The sequence below is a fragment of the Ixodes scapularis genome, unplaced genomic scaffold (assembly GCF_016920785.2).
Source record: "Ixodes scapularis isolate PalLabHiFi unplaced genomic scaffold, ASM1692078v2 PGA_scaffold3__209_contigs__length_174095766, whole genome shotgun sequence".
Lineage (NCBI taxonomy): Eukaryota > Metazoa > Arthropoda > Arachnida > Ixodida > Ixodidae > Ixodes > Ixodes scapularis.
In genome coordinates this window covers 75,352,682-75,374,632 of record NW_024609868.1, presented here as the reverse complement: position 1 = coordinate 75,374,632, position 21,951 = coordinate 75,352,682, and the positions used below count along the sequence as shown (strand labels likewise).

Genomic DNA, 21,951 nt, shown 5'->3' with positions numbered 1-21,951 from the left:
CCGTATTGTTTTCTTTAACAGTCCGAAATACCTGCAAGGGAGAGAAAAAGGCTGAAACCCAGCCCCCCCCCCCCCCCACCCGCTACCCTCTTTCCCCCCGTTTTTCCTCTTCCGACGCCACTTGTATGGTAGAACGCTCCTCGACCTCGAGTTGTGTCGGCTTTTGTGCTTTTTGCGAGGCGATTCCTCCGTCCCAGAAAATAAACCTCCAGGACAATTATAAACTTCACCGGATCGGATTACTTCCAGCGTGCAAGGGGTGGCGAGCTAGTTTGCCAGGTCGCTTCAAGGTTCTTCCGAGCCTCAACCTCCTGCTCGCCCCTGGCCGTTTCGAACTGGATGAGTCTCGTAAAACAGTGTGTTCGTGTAATCACTACTGCGTGATGCAGGTTAAAGACCCCCCCCCCCCCCCGCCCCCGGGGCTGGCGGTCACAATTCTGCACTGGCAAATATTCTAACACGCCCGGGGCACTCGTCGTCTCATTTAATTGCCTGACCAACTTCGCAGAATCTAGATATCACACCCTAACTTTTCTAAACTTGATTTTGTGAAAAATCAAGCACTCGTCGTCTCATTTAATTGCCTGACCAACTTCGCAGAATCTAGATATAACACCCTAACTTTTCTAAATTTGATTTTGTGAAAACCAGTGAGTCGTGAAAACGTTATTTGAAACTGAAACTGTGGAAAAACTTGAAAATCGGACTTCGAACTTTGAAAACTTGGATTAAAAAGAAATTCAAAATCTTCAAAGTTTTTTTTTTTTTTTTTTAATTTAGCGTCAAAAGAAAATCGAAACCTTCGAACTTTTCGAACTTTATGCAGAAAGAAATTCGAAATCTTCGAATTGTTCGAACTTCACGTCTGTAAAAATTCGAAGCGTTCAAAGTTTTCGAATTTTTTTTCCAAAGAATTTCGAAATCTTCGAATTTATCGAACCTGAAGTAAGAAAATATTCGAAAGATTCGAAATCGAAATTTTAGAAACCGTGAAAGCCTCGAAATTTTCGAATTCGAAACTCCGCTGTGGTCAAAAGTTGCGAATTTTTCGAATTCGAACCTCGGTCGGTACGGAGATATCGAAATTTTTCGAAATCAAACCTCAGTTCGCTTCGCAAATATCGAAACCTTTCGAAATCGAACCTAGGGTGGTTCGCGACATCCCTACTTCTGATCGAGTTCTGTGCAGGCGAAACAGAACTGGAACACAGCCCAGAGAAAAGCTTCAACAGAAAACAAAATTTTGCCATTGCAAACAACAACTGCGCGGAAAAACAACAACAACAACAAGGGCACTGACTATACTTTAATAACTAAAAGGGTGTTGCTTATTGTGAATCACCAACTAGAACAAGCTTCAATTTTTTTCCCTTTAAAAGTTCTATAATTTCTTTCTCCTTATTGGAGAAAGTGGATCAGCACTTGGAAGAGAATCGGGCGCTACCTTTCAAACTGAGGCTGTAGCAGACGCAGATAAGGTGATGATTTTTAGATATTCATGACTCGTTGTACATCTTGTCCGTTCTTGTTTTTATCTAACACTTATTGCGCGCCCTGAATTGCCCTGTATAGTAAGACAACGCGATCTCGCGGTGTTTTCCACCGTTAAATTGCAGCCCCCATCCCCCCCCCCCCCCCCCCCCCCTGAAAAGAGAAAAACAAAACTACTAAGGTTTTGTGTTACTCGATGTTCGACCGCAGTCGACGCTACTCTCTCATTGAGCGAATCAATCAGCGCCGAAACTGCATCGTCATAACATTCGCTGTCTTTGGGAGGTTTCGATAAGAAGCTGAAACAATGAATCATGCACGAAAGAAAGCGCAGATCACGGCGCATTCACCGCACGTGAGTAGTTTAGTCAAACACACAGAGGCGATGAGCATCGTGACGATGCAATTTTGGAGTTGCCTGATTCTGGTTGTTGCCTCGGTTGTGCTTGCGCTTAAGGTAAAACGGATTATTTTATAACGTTGTTTTGCAATAGAGGATGTGTAATTTAAGAAAAAAAAAAGACAAAATCAGTTCGCTTTGTTCTATTTAGAAAAGAAACCATGGTCACTTGAAAGTAAACATCTTCAACATAAATCTGTCTGGTTTGGGGAAACAACGCAAAAAACAAAAAAATATCAGACCAAAGTACTTTCTATTTATTCTCTCATTTTGAACGAGTTTGCATTGTGCCAAGTGTTCCGTTCGCAGTTGCTTCCAACGATTCCTTCATGTGTTCCTTGTTTTCTAAAGTGTTGTTGAATGAAATAAATAAAGAAGAAAAAAAAAGAAACAATCAGTCCTCAACGCTTCGGGGTCGACTTGACTTCTTCAGGAAGTGACTAAATGGAAAGGGACAGCGAGAGCTTCGACCTGTTCTTCGTCTTCTACCGAGTTGATGTTTTGTTAACGTGTCGCGGGCCTTGGATGCAAATATATTAAGGCACAGAGGGACCTGTTAATGTTCCCCGATGTGTCCTGAATATGCTACGACTCCAAGAACAGATGATTTCGGATATGTGGCTCCGTGTCTATCACGTGCGCGTTCGCGAAGTCGATACGATGATCGAGTACCGAGTATGTTCGGCGACGGCGCTACGCTTGCGATCGAAATTGCGCACGTCGTTCTGGTACTGACGCATGCGTGAAGGAAAAATATTTAGTTTCGCCGACGTAGGCGGAGGGGCACTCTGCACACGGTATCTTTTAAAACACACCTTGTGCTTTTTTTTCTTTTGGGAGGCGATCCTTCAGCTTTGGCATAAGCCGTCCTAATGTTGACACTGGCTTGTGCGTCACTTGAATCCCTTCTTTACGGAGCACGAGTGTCATGCATCGCTGGTCTCCTTTACATAGAGTACGCTGATTCACGCGATGGGGTGGGGCTGTGCGTCACCCGGCGATCCATGGTTATGGCGCGTGCAGCACTGTCGACGGGCGACGCACTGAACGAAACTCCTTGTGTAGCCGTTTCTTTGGAGGTCAGCGAGGATGGCCTGTTTCTCCTTTTTCCTATCCTTTTGCGACAGGGAGATGGTGATTGCTCTAGACAAGGAAACTCTAGACAAGAAGAGAGACAAGAGATTTACTCACTGTCGCCATTTTACCAAAGCGTATTAATTCCTGGGGCCCTAATCTAGTAGATGCCCCGGTTCCCTTGGTCGCGCTTGGTCCCGCCGTGTAGATTTGGGGCCCCTGCGCAATTAAAACAAAAATATTGCTAACCGCCCACAGTTCACAAAAAAAAAAAAAAAAATTCACCAAATTTGATTTAAAAGTTTTACTGAATGCAAATTCTTCCATTAGACTTAAATCGAATTTACGCCGGCACTATCCGCACTAGCAATAACAAACTCGAAGTAATTCGCAGGAAGAAATACTGTGCGTCTGAATGCTCCCGAACCTTTTTTTTTTTATGCACATTACAAAAATGTGTTGACCTTCCTTTGGGGATTGTTATAGCGTTTCGCATATATTTCAATGTTTTCGCTGATGCCCTATGTGACTTTATCTTATATTGAAATATAATTTAAATCTCATTACGATAGCGGACTGCTTTATATGTAGCACCTATAAATCAAATTCTAAAATTAGTGACATTCTTTATTGAAAGATGTTTAAGGAGAAGACAAAATGAGGATAACTGTGGAGTTGTTTCGAAGTTATTATAAGTAGTACTTTTAACTGAAACTAAAACTCGTTTTCTCTCAATAAAATAAATGATATGTCAATCTTTTGAAGTTATTCTAACATTCACGTAAAAGATGGTGTAACACTGAATACATTTTGAACGAAAAAAATATATTCGCCATGGCGAGGATTTCGCACCCCTGTTTCCGTTTGCACAGATGCAAATAAGTGTGAGCACGCTGCCGGTGTTAGCCTGGCAACTTGAGCACCTTTTGAGTTGTTGACCAAGCGTTTTTATATTTTTTCTGTGACAGCTTTTGGTTCCGGTGAACGTGATATTGGCTGCTGCGTCTTCTATCCGAAGCCACTATCTGCGAGCAAGAAGATCACAAACTAAAATATCGCCGATCAACATTTCTCGGGAACAAATAAAATATCTAAAAAATAAATACTCAAGACCTGATTCTACTTCAATTGACGGTGCCGCAAGTATTAAACAAAAGGAAATACCTCTCTATACTTCGTTTCAGCTTAAGTTGAGACGCAGCCGACGCAACGGCACCAATCAAGCAGCGTATAAAGCGCAAGTCACTGGGCCTTTTCTGTTTATGATTTATTCAGCGATGATATAGAACACGCACAGAAACATGACGAACACCATGATGGTGCGCTTTTGACGCTCTCTGATTGGTGCATGAGCTCGTAGCGTCGACTGCATCTGAAACGAAGCGTATATATATTTTGCGCCTAACAACTTTGATATCAGCACTCTTCCAAAGCAAAAACAAAATATATGTGCTGATTCAAAGTTGTTTGAATATTATGAATACATTAAAAAAAAAGAAGAAAAAAAACCTAACACAAGAGCATGCCAAACCAGATCGTTCGTAGTTACGAAAGTATGGCATAAACACAAATTAATAACATTAACAATACCACAGGTTCAACTACGCTGAAACAACAGCTTATAATTTCAATACTCATTAAAGGTGTAAACCCTTACATAAACTATTTCGATTTTTAACTTAGTTACGTACTACTTAGACAAGTTTGACTAGGATAAGTTCCTGAAGCTACACATAAACCGACTAATGCACTAAACAATGCATCGTCTACTTAGCACTAATAACAAATAAATCAGACAATTTGATTCATATGGGCCACAAAACCGAAAGTGTAATTTATAAATTACCCTGTATGCGTTACTGTTGGCGAGTGTGTTTTCTTTTTATTCCTTGCCCTTGTCTTCATCGTAGTTACTGACATCATTCAGAATGCAGTGCGTGTCATGTCTCGAACTTCTTATTGTAGTTTTAGTCATTCACACTGCGGCATTAGCATATGAGACCAACAAAGACCAAATCACGAGTCAAAATGCGGGAATATACGTTTTAAAAACTGCCAGGTTTCAAAGCTCTCATATCTGAAGCTGCCATTTACAAAAGGCAAATTTTTCTTTTGCCTTCGTGAATAAATATACACACGTTCTGCCCAAAGGGGCTCTTTGGAGTTTTACCGCCGAATTCAGAAACCTCACTCAAACTACACTCAAACTGAGGGGCCCCTCCACTTCCTCGAAGAAGGCGCGAGGGCCGGCGCTGGCCAATCGCGAGGACGGATCCGCCGTCGCAATTGGCCAGCGCCGGCCCTCGCGCCTTCCTCGAGGAAGTGGGGGGGCCTTCAGTTTGAGTGTAGTTTGAGTGAGGTTTCTGAATTCGGCGGTTAGTGCACGATGATCTACTCAAAGTGGGAGCGAACGAAGGAGACGATAATTTTAAACGGAGCTATAAGACAGAAGCCGCCTCGGTGGCTCCGAGGCGAGAGCGCCGGCCTACGGATCCCCAGGTGGCGGGTTCGAATCCCGACCGAGGTGCCCGCAATATGACGGAGGCTTATTGCGGAGAAGGCGCCGTGTAACCGAGCTTTCAGTTGTCAAAAGATCCCCAGGTGGTCGAAATTAATCCTCAGTCCTCCGCTGGGGCGCGTCAGATGCCCATCGTAGGTTTGGCACGTAAAACCCCCAAATTTGACTTTTTTATAAGACAGAAAGTCTCGAAGATTCCTTCAGTCATTGAAAGAATGAGAACATCGAGGTGTGAATTTTGAAAGCCCGATTCCGAGCGCGTGCTCCATGGCTTCTGCCGTGCTTTGGCTGCGCGCTCGTGCTCGAGGTGTTGTCGTAATGTCGCGCTAGAGGCCGGGAGAATCTTATACCCCTGTCAGACGGGCTAGTTAAGTGTCACTACAAGCGAGTGCACTCGCCCTTAGAGTCATTTCTGTAGTGTGCCACACGGCTCCTTCCTGAGGAACACACTTGGCTTCGAGTGAGTTTGAGCAACTCACTGCGCTCGATCGAGTGCGTGGAATCGATAGGAGTGATTCAACAGTAAAACATAACAACACAGAAACCAAAAGCGTGGAGCAAGTTTTATTTTTTAAGGAAAAAAAAATTGTAAACGCCGTTTACAATTCCCTGTAACGCCGGTTAGAGCGCAGCTCTTGAGGAGGAAGATGGAAGCGTACTGAGGGATAGGTGACTCCTTGAGGTCACGTGACCTCAAGGGGGTCACGTGACTTCAGGGGGTCACGTGACCTCAGGGGTTCACGTGACCTTTGGGGGTCACGTGACCTGAAGGGTCACATGACCTTAGGGGGTCACGTGATCCCCAGAAGTCACGTGACTTCAGGGGACACGTGACCTCAAGGCGGTCACGTGACTTCTGGGGGTCACATGACCTTAAGGGGTCAGGTGACCTCAGGGGGTCACGTGACCTCAAGGGGGTCACGTGACTTCAGGGGGTCACGTGACCTAGGGGTGTCACGTGACCTGGGTGGGTCACGTGACCTCGCGGTTACGCCGACGCCGACGGCGACGCCGACGGCGACGCCGACGCCGCTCAAGCCGGAAACGAGCCCCTAAGAGCTGCGCTCTAAAAAATTCGTGAAAGAGACGACATGTAGAAGAGTGGCATTGCAAAAAAATGTGGGGTGAACTTGGAGTTTAGGCTGATCTGAACCAAGATTAGCGTAGCGCGAATTGATAAAAGACGACGACAAAGTCAGTCATTCGACGGCTATCTTGGTTAGCAGAGAATGATGGAGCGTACTTTTGTTTCAGCATGTAACTATTCGAGACAACAGGATAATTATGATCTAATGAGGCAGTTTCAGGGCCTCCGCGTAGACTTCCAGGAAACGAAGCGGGACGCTAAAGTTGGATATGCTTCGTTGTTTATCTTGGCTTGCGATGATCGATCAGAATCATCCAATTGGCGTAAAAATCGTTTATTAATGTAACGTTGTTTTAGAACACAGCTCCTAGGAACCCGTTTCTGAGTTGAGCGGCGTCGGCGTAACCGCGCGTTGCATTAAGGGCTGTTTCTCAAAATGACGTCACACGTGACGTCAGGAGGGTAAGATTTTCCCGCTAAATTTTGCTGTGAAAGTTTTTGCTTAGTTTGGTGGAAAATGCTTATGCTAAATTTAAAGGGGAAATTTTACCCGTGTGACGTCACGTGACGTCACTTAAAATCTGAGGTGACATGTCACGTGGCGTCACACGTCAATTCAGCGGGAAAATTTCCCCGCTTAATTTAGCGGGAAATTTAGCGAACGTTCACGCTAAGTGGGATGGGAACAGGAGAGGAGGTTGGGAGGGTGCGGAGGGGGAGCAGCTTCATACCCTCCCTTTCGTACCCTTCCCTCCTCCTCCTCAAGTGCTGCGCTCCAATTCGGCATTACAGAGAAGTGTAAACGGCAAATGTTTTTAACGTGTCTTTATTAAGGGGTATCGGTGGCCGAGTGGGCTAGCGCCCACCAGATCGGAGTATGTGGAGAGAAAGCTCGCGCTGGAGAACCCAGTGATCCTGAGCTCAATCCCCAGCCCTGCTCGAAGAACACACTTCCAATGAAGTGAGATCGGGGAGCACACTACGCTCGCTCCGGTAGACCAAGTGTGTAATCTCGGTAGCAGTGTTCAAGGAGTAAAAATAATAGAGGAAATTAACGCGGCGTAAAATTAGTATTATTTTTATAGGAGTAATATTAGATGCGCACTTGTTTTCTGTTGGCAGGAAAGTAGTGCATTGTAGAAAAACAAGCGGCTAAACTAGTTTCCAGCCTTGGCCCCTGCGCGACGCCCAGCGACAGCCAGGAGGCACCTGCAAGAACTCCACCAGGTATCTGAAGGTGACAGGAAAGACGCGAAAGGCTTGCTTGAAATGGAACTCGTCCAAATGGGGCAAGGTGTTTTCGAACCACCGTTCGTTCCTCTGGAAAGCCCACCGTTCTCGACTGATCGCGGGTAGGTTGTCGGTCATGAGAGCGGGTATGGTGAAGACATTGGCCTGCAGCTGCTGATCGATGTCACTTGAAATTCTTGCCTGTGCGTCAGCATCCAGGTCCAGCTGCCTCTCATCTGAGAGGCGTCGGGCTCTCACGGAGAAAAGTAACTCAACCGCGCGCTTCTACTGTCCAACATGGCGGATATCGCCCTCCAGCTCGTCCTCCACACACTCCATGATGTTCCGTTGTGGCGAGTGGCGAGTGGCCGAGTGGGCTCGTGCACACCAGCTCAAAGCACGCGGAGCGAAAGCTCGCGCTGCAGAGCCCAGATATCCTGGGTTCAATTCCTACCCCTGCTCGTTTCGATCTGGATGAGCATCGTACTGGCGTGCGGACGAGTATCACTGGCTTGTAATGGCTGATCGTAATTATCAAATTGGATTTCAATTTGGATTAAAGCTCGTGACTTAGCGCAACAATGTGTGGTACGTTGTTTCTAATAAGACGACGAAGTTATTTATAAAAAAATGCGTATGCACTCTAATAGTTTGCGTGCCCATTACTTACCCATCGTCATTGCCATCATTTTGGAGTGACACTAAGTTTTCCCGCGTAGCACCAACACACTTGAAGTGTGTTTCGACCGGTTGAAATGCACTCGCTTGTAGTGACACTAAACTAGCCCGTCTGACAGGGTTATAAGCTCCCCCCATTGAGGTGCTCTCCTTGCCAGGAACTATACTTAATATATTGGGAGCGTCCGTCACTTAAAGGGTTTACCGCGCTGCTGTGCCTTTAAAGCTTTGGAACCTGGTTGTCAGCGCCACCATCGACAGCGTCCTCGTTGTTTCGCATAGTGAAGCTCTTTCCGCTCGGACCATATGCTAGGGCCTCTTCTAATGCCTTTGAACCATGGTTAAAAGCGCTAAAAAGACGAACGCAAGAGAAAAGACAAACACGGACGCTTCTTCTCTTTTCTTGTGTTCGTTTTATTAGCGCTTTTAACCATGGTCCAAAACGTTAATCATAGACCAACAACAAGTACTTTCACTCTTCCTATGTGCCCGCAGCATCCTGGCCGCTTCCGCGCCTTCCCGCGGCCTTGTCTCTCGAGCTCGCTCCAAAGTAATCGTCTAACACCTTGAAATTGGAAAACCTACCCGCGTCCAGTGTTGCTCTGTATGTTTGTTTCACGTAATTCGACCCCCAGAAGTTGCTCGGAGCTCGGGTTCAATTGTGCATCCCGCAGTTGTAAGCAGCAACGACGGTAACACACCGCCATGTTTTTCTCGTTTATCTGCGCTGGAATCTGCTTCTTTAAAGCGTCTGTGTACTCGACGTTCTGAGAGTTACTGCGAGACGACATTCATAATAAAATCTACATAAAATAGTATTTTTCGCTCCCCTTATTATCAGATTGCTGGACGGCCGATCGAGTAGACATGCAGGGATTGAGATGATTGAGGTGGTTTCCATCGGCGCATGAAGGAGACATGTGCTATCAATTTCCAGATATCATGCAAAAAAAAAAAATGTTAGCGTTTAGCGTTGCGCCGAACCTCTTGTAAGCGCCGTGCTCAGGTAAGTTGACATTGTTTAGGAACCAAGCTTGGCTGCTAAACATGATGTCTATGCCAGTCTGGTCGTGTTCAGTGCGAAATGCTTCTTCTATGTGCCGCACTGTGACACCACTGCCTTGTCGCAAGCTTGCAATATGAAACTCTTCAATAACAAAACATACACACTTTGGTTTCAGGGATGATTATTTCTTCAGGTGTTGTTTTCGAGAAAGGGCGACATTCGAAAACTAAGGCTGCGTGAAGACGGCTCGTAATTGGACGGTACTCGACACGAACTCCCTCATTGACAGATCGATGACTAATGCTCGCTCACTATTAAGATGCGTAAACATCACCTGTTTCGGTCGTTTCTGTTATATGGTTGCTCTGGGGCATTTCTTGAAACGCCACAGTGTGCTGAAACTTTGTTCAGCTGATGCTCATGACGTTGACACTGCCATCATGACTGCTGAGAGATAATTCACCTTGGCGGTTATTCTCCTCTTATTTTCATGGAAAAGAGTTAGGTTGGTCGGGTAGTAATTTATTTTAACGAAGCCGTCTGAATTTATTTTGAACGCCGGACAATAAAACTAGGAGAACCTCTGACATGGATTTCAAGAATACAAAGACTTAGTTAAAATTAAAAACAAAACGCTAGGGTAGGGCTTAACATCTGTTCGAGATATTGACTATTAGTTGTCCTTTTTTTTTAACTGAGACAACTTGTAATCTTGGCCAGCACGGTACGTAACTGTAAACCATTTCATCAATTTTCGATTCGCAGAAATACTGGTATTTTTTTTACAGGTGTTGCAAGTTTGGTTATAGAAAGTCGTAAAAGATAAGCTAATCCGGTATGTGCAAGCAAGATTTACAAACCGGGGGCGTAATACAGGGGACAAATCGTCACAATAAAATGTTCAATAAACTAAAATGTAATTAGTAAAAATAAATATATGTCTTAATAGAAAATGACTGATTAGCGTCATCAAGACGCTACTAAATCAGACAATTTTAACAGGATTTGAAGCTAGTGTGAATCGCGGTAGTGCCCTGTAAGTACCACTCGTGGAACAGGCGCAAACCTTGGAGTACGAAAACGCGAATGATAGCACGCCAGCACATTTTCCATCCGCGTTTTATTTACAGGTATCTAAAAAAAACAGTTGATTATTTGTGTCCACATCCGTCAGAAATATCGACAATGGTTAAGGTGAGCTTCAAAGCTGTGCAATATTACGATGCATACGAGTGGTTTTCTACCCTACAATATATGACGTGTTTCTTCTTTTTCTTTTTTTAATACGAAAGGCTGAAAAGTGCATGCTTGTCATTATGGTGCCGAAAGCTGCAAAGCCGAAAACAACCGAAGGCCGCCGAACACGGTAGTCGCGACGATCAGCTTTTAATAGTCGTTACGAAAGAAACGTCTTCAAACTCCTCAAAATGGCAGCCGCTGTTCAACGTTTTGATGACTACCGCGATTTGTACGTCTCTAGTATAGATTTCTTCACAAACATTTTCTTGTTTAAGAACGGTCTTTCTTAGTACGTTACAGAGTTGCGGTTGTGAGAGTGTCTGTTTCACTGGATTTGTTTAGAAGTCATGGTACTGGTAATTGAACGAACCGAAGAAACGAAAATCTCGAATGATTAAGTTACACAAATTACCGCCAAGAGCAGTCAATATGTGTTTTCCCAGCAAAAAAAAAAAAAAAAAAAAAAAACAAGCCAACGAATGAATATGCATTTTAACGCATGAGCAACGTTTCGGGTAGCAGCAGCCTTGTTTATTTGAAATAATGGGTTATGTTGCTGGTCTTGTAGATAAATGGTTGCGTAGAACGCCTACGCTGCTTCATGGTGGGCCTCTTCAGGGTGGGCAGTAGTATGGCTGTGGCATCCAGCGGCGAGAGTTCGGAATTCAAGCTTTTCTTCGGCCTATGTAAGGAAAAGAAATATATATATATATATTGACTATGCACATTTTGCGACCGCTAGAAAACGTGCTCTTCATTATTATTGGCTTTTTCTTTTAAAATGTCGATAGTTTTTTTGTTTTTTTTTAAAGATCGCGCTATTTCACATCGAGTTTTCAGTTGTTACGCGGAAGGCAAAACTTTATGGTTTAAGCGGGCTAACAAAGAAATGTATAAATTTGTTTGTAATTGCTTGATAGAAGGAACACTTACGGTGAAGACGCTGACAGTGCTCTGAAATGAAAAAAAAAATAACACAACAATTAGGACCTTTTCGTCGTTTTCACAGGTACTACTATTTATACCAATGAATGCTCCCAAATTATACTGTGTTCTCTACATTCAACATGCCTCACCCTACAGGTGGTCCCAACAAACTATTTTCGAGGTTGTTTTTTTTCACCGCACAATTTACCAATACATCGCCGAGCGCTCATTCTCCGCCGAAGGGTAGCGCTAGAGGTTCGAACCAGACGCCAAAGTTTCAGCTCGAACCGATATATTATTTCAAAGTTATAAGGGATTTTCTGAAATTTTCCATGCGAAAATGGGGCCCATTTTCGCCCGTTTTCGGTTTCTGGCGCCATAGCTCCATGCATTCGAGCGCTCCGTCGACCACCATTTTCCCATTGACATTTTTAGAATAGAAAATCAGTTCTAACTTTTGAATACCATATTAGTTCGCGCTGAAACTTTGGCGTCTGGTTGTGACCTCTAGCGCCCCCTTCGGGCGAAGAATGAGCGTCCGGCGATACCTAGTTCATTTTTGCGGTAAAAAAACTGCTGTAATTTTTTTGGGGGACACCATGGTGTATTGGCGAATCGTTGCTTCCGGGTCCCTATGTAACGACCAGTAGAATAGATTGCCAGCAACAATTTTGATGGTGTGTGTAAAAGGCACAGGGGAAGCTCGTAGCAATCGCGTCCTTAAATTAACACCGTCAACTGAGTTGACATCCTACATTACTCTTATTTCCAAGAATGAAAGTGGGATTCGTCCTACCCAAGACGTCACAATGCGAGTGCTTGGCCAATCATGGAAGGCGGACCAGATTTACGCTTTTTAATCACGCATATGTCGCCAAAAGAATCTGAGGTGACAATGTCGTCGCACAAATAGTGTGGCATTGTCTCGAGTGTGACGTTTTGCATTGCTTAATGTCACAACTCAGACTGCATTTTTTGGTCTAAACATATGTTTCAGCATCGTCATTCGCTGAGCTGCCTCCGTAAGTTGCGGTGATTGGCTCTCCAAGTGTTGTGCGTGAAAGTAAACGCACAGACATTTTTTAGAGTGAAAGAAAGAGGGAAAGCTTAAAGGAGCACTGCAATACCCTTTTGGCGGTTTTCACGTCCCTTGTGGTTCGGGCAACCCGGCGGGCACGGAGTGGGTAACTAAATATCAGTGCGTCATATTTTAACCGGACGACACGCAAATTTCCTCCTCCTACGGGGGCGCCCCGTGGTGTCAAACGCGCGCGGCATGTGACGAAATTGTGACGTTGTTGGCCCTGGCCAGCCGAGGAGAGAGAGCTCCCTCTCCACGGCCTCACATACTTTCCCCGTCTACCCTCCCTTCCCACATTCCTCAGCCACGGCGGCACCCTCCAGGGCGGGAAAAGGGGGGACAGAGAACCAAGGACGTCATGAAGGAGGTTATTTTTGTTTGTTTTTGTCATTTTATTATGCCTATAAGGTCTAAAATAAAGCGAATTCGAGAAAATAAAAAGTTCATTAAGTTATTACGTGCAGTGTGCTCAGGTTCGGTGCGAACTAAAAAAATAAACAAACAGTAAAAGGTCGTTGCAGGGCCCCTTTAAGAAACGCACGGCGTGGCTTATTAGGATCACGCCACTTTGTGATTTTGCTTCGGTATTTTGATCGGCTACTATCGCTATTTTATGGACTGCGGATTGATAATACGTTTCTCAGGACTCGCAACGCCCGGCCTTTTTTAAACTCTCGGCGACTATGGTGTAGCATGACCTCACAAAAGGTCCCTTGAATGCTCCTTCTCGTTTCGTACGATGGACTTCCCGTCCGATCGAGTTTTCGTTACTGGGCATTTTAAGGGCGAGTGATCGTGTACGCTCGGATTAAGAGAACTGTCTAAGGGGTGTGGGAATTGAACGGTCGAAGTATTTTCAACCTTCAGAGAATCTATTAGCGGCGAGATGTTTTGGTGGCGCTCCTATATTGTTCCTCCTCGCGACGTCATTAGCTTGCAAACAACAAGTCCGATGGTGTTTGTAATGAGCATGGTGGAAGCCTGAAATCATTTTCCTTTGAAGCCAACACTGCCAACATCGTCAAAATTTAAGCCCTTAAATTACTATTATTTTTGTCGAGAAATTCTCAGCATTCGGCCAATCGAGGAAGGCCGATCACAACGACGCTTTCGATCGCGCACGTCGCCAATACAGTCCATGGTAAGCTTTTTTTTCCTTTCTAAGAAGTGGTCTTACGAAGGCATACGTAACAGATTAATAGAATAACTAATAAAAAATGAAGGTATGCTAATATCTTTTCTTTTACAAACACTGCAGATGTTACTTACTAATGGTTCCTGCTCGCACAGCTTCTTCAATGTGCACACCGTGTTTTCACAGCTCAGGCGGGTGGTGACATCGTGGAGTTTAGCTCTCAGCTGAAACCAAAAATGAAAGAAATGCAGAGCAATGCATAAAAAGAAAAAAAAAAAAAAAACCCCGGGAGATATGCTACATACTTAGGTTGTTAGCATATGAAATTTAAAAGGCGTACACAAGTAGCACGTAAGACCGAATAAACCTAATTAATAAAGGCTTCCGTTTTGTAGTGCTCTTACCTGTATTCACGCGAATTCACTCCGGTTTCTATTACTAAACTCGTAAGTGACATCAAATTACATCATATTGTATACATTAATCCACATGCAATACGTCATTTTTTTTGTATACCAGTGTGCAGTGAGGATCTTTTAAATATAACGCAAAACTTTCACATTTAAGATATATGTGCCTTTATATCAGCTGGTTTAACGAAGTTTCCTTTTTATATTCCTTTGACTTAAGTTTTGGTGTGCCCTCACCAACGAAGACGTAACGTCTTTTATCAGTTGAATGCCAACGTTGTCTTGCTTGCGTGCAAAACACAGCACATATCTGAATATCTGTGCTGGATAGAGCTTGGGGCAGAGCTGAGAGTGCTTGAAGTTACTTGCTTCTTTTTTAATACAGTAAATAAATTGTATACACCAACAAACCGTTTACAAACAAGTCCGTGTTTGCCCACACCGGGCGCCACGCGTACGCCGAAACAAGATTCGCGCGAGGCGAAGCAACTGCGCATGCCCACTGCCGACAGCAGCGCCATCACAATGGTGTGACGTACACCAGAGAGTAGAGTTCGTCTACAGTTACATTTATTTGTGACGTGTTTAAAACTACAGCTACAAGTACTGAAAAATGTACCGGCATGCAGAAAAAAGAAAGTAAAGGCGGCTAAATCGGTAGTCAAATTTTAAAAGCTTTAAACATGCGAGTACCTTGCTATGCTGACTACTAAAACGATCAGTCAAAGCAACTAATCCTTATAACTAAAGTTGATCAAATATTAAGTTTCCCGAAATCTATATTAGGTTCCATAAAGTGCTGAATTGAAAATTAGACCTTAAAATCGAACGAACAAGGATACTTGGCTACAAGTTCCGTGTAACTCACCCCTTCGCTCACTTGTGCGCCAACACATTGTGTTAGGGCAGTCAAAGCTGTGTCGTCGAGGTCTGAAATAAAATAATGATGATAAGAAATTTTGTGTTGCTGCAATTAAATTTGCACCGAAATTTTATTTTTGCAATGATGCGTAGCCTACACTTTGTTTCCTTTCTAAGCCCGACCCCGACCGACCGTAAACAATTCAATAGAGCCAATGAAGCAACGTGAAAAGTAAATCGTCATGAAGATCGTCGTCTTTGTGAGTTTTCGATCCCCGGCAAAGCCAATCAGGCCCATCAAATGCGCCACGGTCCTTGTCTTTCGTGCGTGATTGATTTAGCCGGTGATCGAAAACTGACAAATACAACGATCCTCATGACGACTTACTTTTCACGCTGCTTCGTTGGCTCGATTGAAGCATAGCGTCGGCTGCGGCCGTAGTTAGAGTGAAACCAAGTATAGCCCTTCTCCAGGCAACAGAAGTAACGTCAGCAGTAACGCACGCTATATCCAGTACGGCACAAAACTGCCGCTAGATACACATCAATGTGCAGTTAGGTACTTGTCTGACATAAATTGACTAACGATGCATGGCTCAGGGTCGTATGACAGCAACTTAGCAGCTTGGCCGGAAACGCAATCGTAAATAGTTTCGGGAGTCATTTCTTTTGTAAATTGTATGAAAAAAAAAAAAGATTCTGGAGCAGAGACATACTCCTAGTTTTAAATCGGCGTCGGTTTTGCAGAGGAGCAGTAGGTAACAAAACCAAGTACAGCTAGCTAAAATTGAATTGTACATCTGATATTTTGATGAGATACCGTGAAACCCTTAATGCTCGCGAGCCCCTAATTTTCGGGAATTTCGTGAATGGTAAAATTTGCGAACTCTACGGGGCGCGAATATCTCTACTGTCTGTAGAGCTGAATACCAACCTTTAGATATCGCGAAACTTAATGATTGCGAATATTATCCCGCTGCCAATTTCGAAAACAAAAATCAGATGCGAAATTAAAGCGTTTTACGGTATATAAATTAGGTTGGGACGGCTCTGACCGTGTATAAAAAAATTCGTAAGTAATTACAAAATACAGTACAGATGTGGTTTTTTGTGAAATCCCCCGAAGGTCATTTCAGAAGCTTCACTAAAGGTGTGAGGATAACTTTAGATTACATGGGGATCTTATGCACGCAGCTGCGTCCTCTCCTCACCAAGCATGCAATTACATGGGGAGCTTATGATTCTGGCTGAAACAGTAGGTTTCCTTTTTTCTTTATGCGACTGAGGTGGCTAGTAGTAATAGTGATCTTTGTGTTAAGAACTAAACCGCACACCCAGATTTGCAATTTTTAATAATAATAAAAAAAGTTAATCTACATGCCTTTTGTGGCGTCTCTACAGGCCTTTTGTACGCCGCCGGCAAGTACACGAAGCCCCGGGCTGCCGGGGCTTCGTGTGCTTCCTCGGCGGAAATAAAGAGTGCGAGAGGGCACAGAACCAAATATAGAATAAACCAGGCGAAGGACGAAACTCAAAATTTGATTGCTGATGCTAATTGTCCCTGCGCACATCACATTCTTCACATCTAATCGTATTCTGAGATTCGCCATTTGCTGCGATCCTTATATTCTTCGTCGCGATTGGCTGCGTTCGTGTTCTGCAGGAAAGTTACCACATATAGGTTTTTGAGAGTGTACTATTACATTGTGTCCGTTGAAAACAAAGAGTTCTCTAGGAAGAAAAAGTACTATCATATTGAAACGTAGAATCGAGCTGTTCTAAAGTACTTACGGCAGTAGGGACTCTGAGTCGGAGTCGGGGCTGCCGGGGCTTCGTGTGCTTCCTCGGCGGAAACAAAGAGTGCGAGAGAGCACAGAACCAGGAGGCACACGCTGCACTTCATGACTGTTTTGCGAGGTTGGTACGAGTTGCCCCAGTGCCCGGACGTGACGGTCCTTATATGGCCGCACTCCCAATATCTATCGCTCAAGAAATCAAGCCAAACAGAACTGTCCTCAAGGGCCTTCCTCGTCATCAGATAATTTGGCCCAGACGTGCGCAAACGAGAGCAATCTGCGCCCCTTTCAACGGCGCCAGTCTCATTCCTTTGGGTTTGAGATAAAATATGAGAATATACGCTTTCCTTGCGCTCTTGGGGTGATCTTAGGACCGCCGTTGCGACGTGTCGTATTGCCTTCCACTTTCGACATCTTATACTATTTTCTCGAAAGTCACGGCCAACACCACGAGCAGATCTGTTCGCAGCTTGCATGCGTGCCAACAGCCCGTCGGGTAACATAATACTTCTAGATACTTTATCGGCGTTAGGAAATTTTCTCTCGGGGAAATTCCCTATGTCTCACGTTGACTTCAGCACGTTCAACGGGTGTAAACGTCAGCACCAAGCTCAAGGTTCGCAATAAACGAATCTAATCATATGGCGGATGGGATTGAATGTCACTAGAATGAAGAGCCAAAGGCAATATGTTAGGGAGCCTGGTGGTTTGAAGAATGGCCTCGACCGCCAAGTCAGCTCCTTCAAGAATGATGTCCGATACTAATTTTTATCGGTAGCTGAGAAATAAGTGCCCCGCAGTCAAGCGAGGTTGTTTTCACCCTTTAATTTGTTTAATTACGCATGCATTATAAAACTCAGTGGAAAAGTCAAAACAGTCACGAATTGCCAACATCAGTTCCAAATAACAAAGCACGTGAAAAGCCTTTTTGACCCCCATGGTGTCAACCCTGCAATCGGGCTCGAGACAAACACAGAGCGTCCTTCGATGCGTTGATAGGGAATGATGATGCCTAGTCGAAGGCTCACAAGGTGCTCCTGTCAAATTTGTGTCCGGGCTCCTCGTCGCTGCGATGACATCAAAGCTCAAGCGAATGATCCTTTCTTATTCTATGTGCTGTTTGTACTGCTCGCTGTTCCTATATTTTATTTTTAATTGATTCGCATATTTCTAAACATTTTACGGCTTCTGTTGGATGTGGCGTTAAAGGGAGATGCACTACTGAATTTTTAAAAAGAACCAGATTTTTGTTTGCTTTGTTTTAAATATTTTTTTGCAAAGTGGCTGCACGTTGGCTTTTACGGAGAGGCAACCCGGGGGATTATCGTTTGCGTTTGATTAAAAAAGCCCTGGTTCTCAGGATGTTAAGAAAAACAAAATAAGAGGGGTGTTCAGAAAGCTTTGCAACTCGGCTATAACCAAAGGTCTGACGGCGATCTCTCTTTAAGCGTTGGTTAGCATATCTCTCTAGCCAAACATGTTCGTAACATCAAGACTTCCGGTTCCGCTTTTATTCTGCATCAGTCAGTTAAACATGGTGTCCTCCCCTATTTCATGCTTCAGTACCGGAGCGTGATAAAGTTTTCGTGCAAAGAACGTAGTTCCGCAAAGGAAATTCACAGTAGAATGGTGAATGTGTAGGGCGATGAATGCCCTTCATGTGCTACAGGAACTCGTTGGTCCAACGAGTTTAAACGCGGTCGTGTGGACGTGCTAGACGACCCAAGGTCAGGGTGGCCCAGCACTTCGACCAATTTGGATCATTCAGCCCGAGCTGAGGGCCTCATCATAAAGAATCGCCGAATTAAGGTGTCCGAAGTTGCTAAAAGATTGAACATTTCGTAGGGCAGTACTTTCACAATCATTCAAGGCGTCTTAGGCATGTCGAAGGTCTCGGCACGATGGCTGCCACATAACCTCCCTACGCAGGATTGACAGCACCGCTTGCATTCTTCAAGGGAGCTTTTGAGCATCTATGAAAGCGACCCCGAATATTTTCTCGCTCGCCTTGTGACTGGGGATGAGACGTGGCTTTACCTTTTACCTGTGGGACCCCGAAACAAAACAACAGTCTATGCAGTGGAAGCATTCGGGGTGCCCTTTCCGGAAAAATTCAAGAAGAAACGCTTGGGAAAGAAAGTGATGGCGACAGTTTTTTGAGACGCAAAAGGGATCCTACTGATTGATTATCTGGAAAACAGCAGGACAATAGCCAGGCGAATACTATGCCAACGTTCTCCACAAACTGCGTGAGGCCATCGTGGTAAAACAACGAGGATAGGTGACAAGAGGCGTCCTCCTCCTGCATGACAAAGTCCCCGTTCACAAATCTCGCGTTTCCCAGCCTGTCATTCGAGAGTGTGCTTTTGAAGGGCTTGACCACCCACCCTACAGTCCTGATCTGGCCCCTAGTGACTTTTTTAAATCCGAATCTGAAAAATAAAAAAAACCTAGAAGGAAAAAGGTTCGATGACTTGAGTGCACTGCGAACTGCCACAGAGCAGTGGCTTAAAGAGCATAAAGTTTTTTTTTATATTTTTTTTGTGAGGTATTTAAACTTTTTAAGACAATGGGAAAGGTGCATTAGTGTGAAGAGAGATTATGTTGGAAAATAAATTTTTTCCAACGCCCTGGTAGTTTTCGTTATATACGAGTTGCAAAACTTTCTGATCACCCCTCGCATATCCCATAGACACGGTGTACAAAAGCTGCGTCTCGCTGCTCGACAGACACAAAAGTGATGCTTTATTTCTGTGATAAGAATTTTCCGCCGCACACCAAGTGTCAGACGCAAACGTGGGCATGCAAAGTGCAAATTGCTTCTTATCACTTATGCGCGCTAAATGACTCCGTGACATTGACGCGAAAGAAGCAAGCACGACCGCGAGGTCGAAGAGAACGCAAAACGGTGTCTGGTTTCTTGCTCGATTAGAGAAATGGCGTCACCGGTTTCAACACGAGTTGCCCCGGTTGCAAGCAGCGAGCAGAAAGCGGATCAAGTTCTGCCGTCTACGAACGCGTGATGTGCATATCGTGATAAAACTCCTGGCACCTACGCAGATTATTCTTGGCTATCTTAAGCTCTTGTCCTTGTATGTAGGTCATTCGGACGGGGCGTATACCATTGGGATTGTTTATACTCAGTTTCAATTGAAACCGAACCGCAAAAGAAAAAAAAAAAACGAAAAAAGAAACGCAAAATTTCGGCGGTGCATTCGTTATGCTTGATTGGTTTAGTTGATCATAGCAAACAGACAAAGAAAACGAGCGTCGTGACGGTGCACTTTTGGCACGGCCTGATTGGCCCATATGTTATCGTAGCGTTGGCTCCGTCCAGACACAAAGTGAAACGGAGTTATACTCCGTTTCACCTTAAAGGGATTGTCCGGTCGAAACCGGAAGTACTTAAGTTCTTGCGCTCGTTACGTCGAGGGAGCCTTCATATAGACAAACGTCATTTTTATTTTGATATATGATCTCCCGTTATTAATTAAATCTTTCATGAGCCTATGTACGAAACTGCACACCGAATTTCGCCAGTGTACGCGGCTGACATCCGTAGGTGCTGCGTGACGTCACAAAACGCAAAGGTTTGTCGGATGTTCGGGACAACAAGCGTTGGTCGATGGATGTCTTGACTTTTGTTTCGAATTGTATAGTCTCCTAGGCAGTACCCTACTGAAATACGGTTATTTTAATGCAGTTCCCAAGCACGTGCAAAAAAACTCACGCCTTTTAGCAGAATATTACTCGCAGACAGCCATAAGCTTCGAGCAAACGTTTGCCGTTTCGTGCAAACACCACTGCGACGGACGCCGATCGAACTAGGGGCGCTTGCAAAGCAAAGGATGTCGATTTCGCCTCTTAAGCGGCACCATTTCGGCGGATCCATTGGATCGGTGATGAGGCTGCGGGTCATTCCCTCAGAGGCGATGTCCGCTGGTCGAAGGCAAACGGCGAACCGTTCAAATGCATGTCGTGACTTGACTTGGACGAGCTTGATGATATCATAGACACGCTTCGTTTTCACAGGCGGGTGAAACAGATATCGGGCTGCACGAGTGCTAAATACAACTTCTGGTATCATTTCGAGATGGCCTAGCTGTTGGTTTCGGCTTCGCTGCATAATCAAGGTCTGTTCGATTCGGCCAGGAAGTTCTGATCAATAGTCGGTTACAATTCAAGAAGGTAGCGGCAAATGCCCCTCAAAGTAATCTTTGCATTTCGACGATAGGTTCGCGGTATCAGGATGATTTTTCGTCGAGAGTCACTGGTGGCAGCGCGCGGTCGGTATACTGTTCACCTCGAAGACGAAGGCATGGCGATAGCGTCTTGGCCAAGACAGTTATCGACCGTAACTTTGGCGTCAAGTTAAAAGGAGAATGGGCAAAAATTCCGATTCTCTGCGTTTTTCCTAGGCCCTTTAGTGGGCGTCCACAGATACCAGCGGACAAAGCATGCAGTATTATGCTCAGCTACGGGGACATGCAAGTGCCAACGCACTAAATCCCAGACCTCTGCATTGTATCGGAGTCGTCAATATGCTTCCAAGAGAAACTGAAGGCGGGGTCTATCAAGAGGGCAATACATTTCCCGTGTCTGGAAGTAAGAATATCAACACTGTGCATCCCCACATAGCATCAAAAAGAAACAATTTACGTGAGCCAATATTTCAACACTCACCACAGGGAGCCAAACCTACGCGAGCAGGTGCCTAAAACGCTTTCAGAATATCATAATCAAGCAAATTCCTAACCTCGGTTATGATCTCAATTCCGCGTCCACCGCGTGTACGTTATTATCATAAATGAGAGGAAATGCAACCTCCGTATCGGCGTTATTGTTAAACATCGCAGACATTTGAGCAAGGTATGCGAAAAATGGCACCGCGAGCAGAGACGGAGAGGACTGTCGTCTGCTATCGCCGTCTGCTCTTCTTGTCTGCTTCTGCACGGACGCTGAACTGAGTTCGGAGCCGGTGCATGATTTTGAGGAACTGGGTCTGAACTCGTTCAGAA

The 21,951-nt window shown here is 44.7% G+C and overlaps 1 protein-coding gene across 1 annotated transcript; it reads right to left on the bottom strand.

Annotated features, from left to right (window-relative positions):
* Positions 1 to 11,228: 11,228 nt before the first annotated feature.
* Positions 11,229 to 17,187, bottom strand: LOC8043575 (antimicrobial peptide microplusin). Its single transcript, XM_040218481.2, has 5 exons — positions 16,929 to 17,187; positions 15,145 to 15,206; positions 14,001 to 14,090; positions 11,657 to 11,677; positions 11,229 to 11,405 (listed from the first exon to the last, which is right to left on the bottom strand). The coding sequence occupies exons 1-5, from the start codon at positions 17,170 to 17,172 to the stop codon at positions 11,313 to 11,315; spliced, it is 510 nt and encodes a 169-aa protein (XP_040074415.1). The 5' UTR covers positions 17,173 to 17,187; the 3' UTR covers positions 11,229 to 11,312.
* Between the last annotated feature and the right edge of the window lie 4,764 nt (positions 17,188 to 21,951).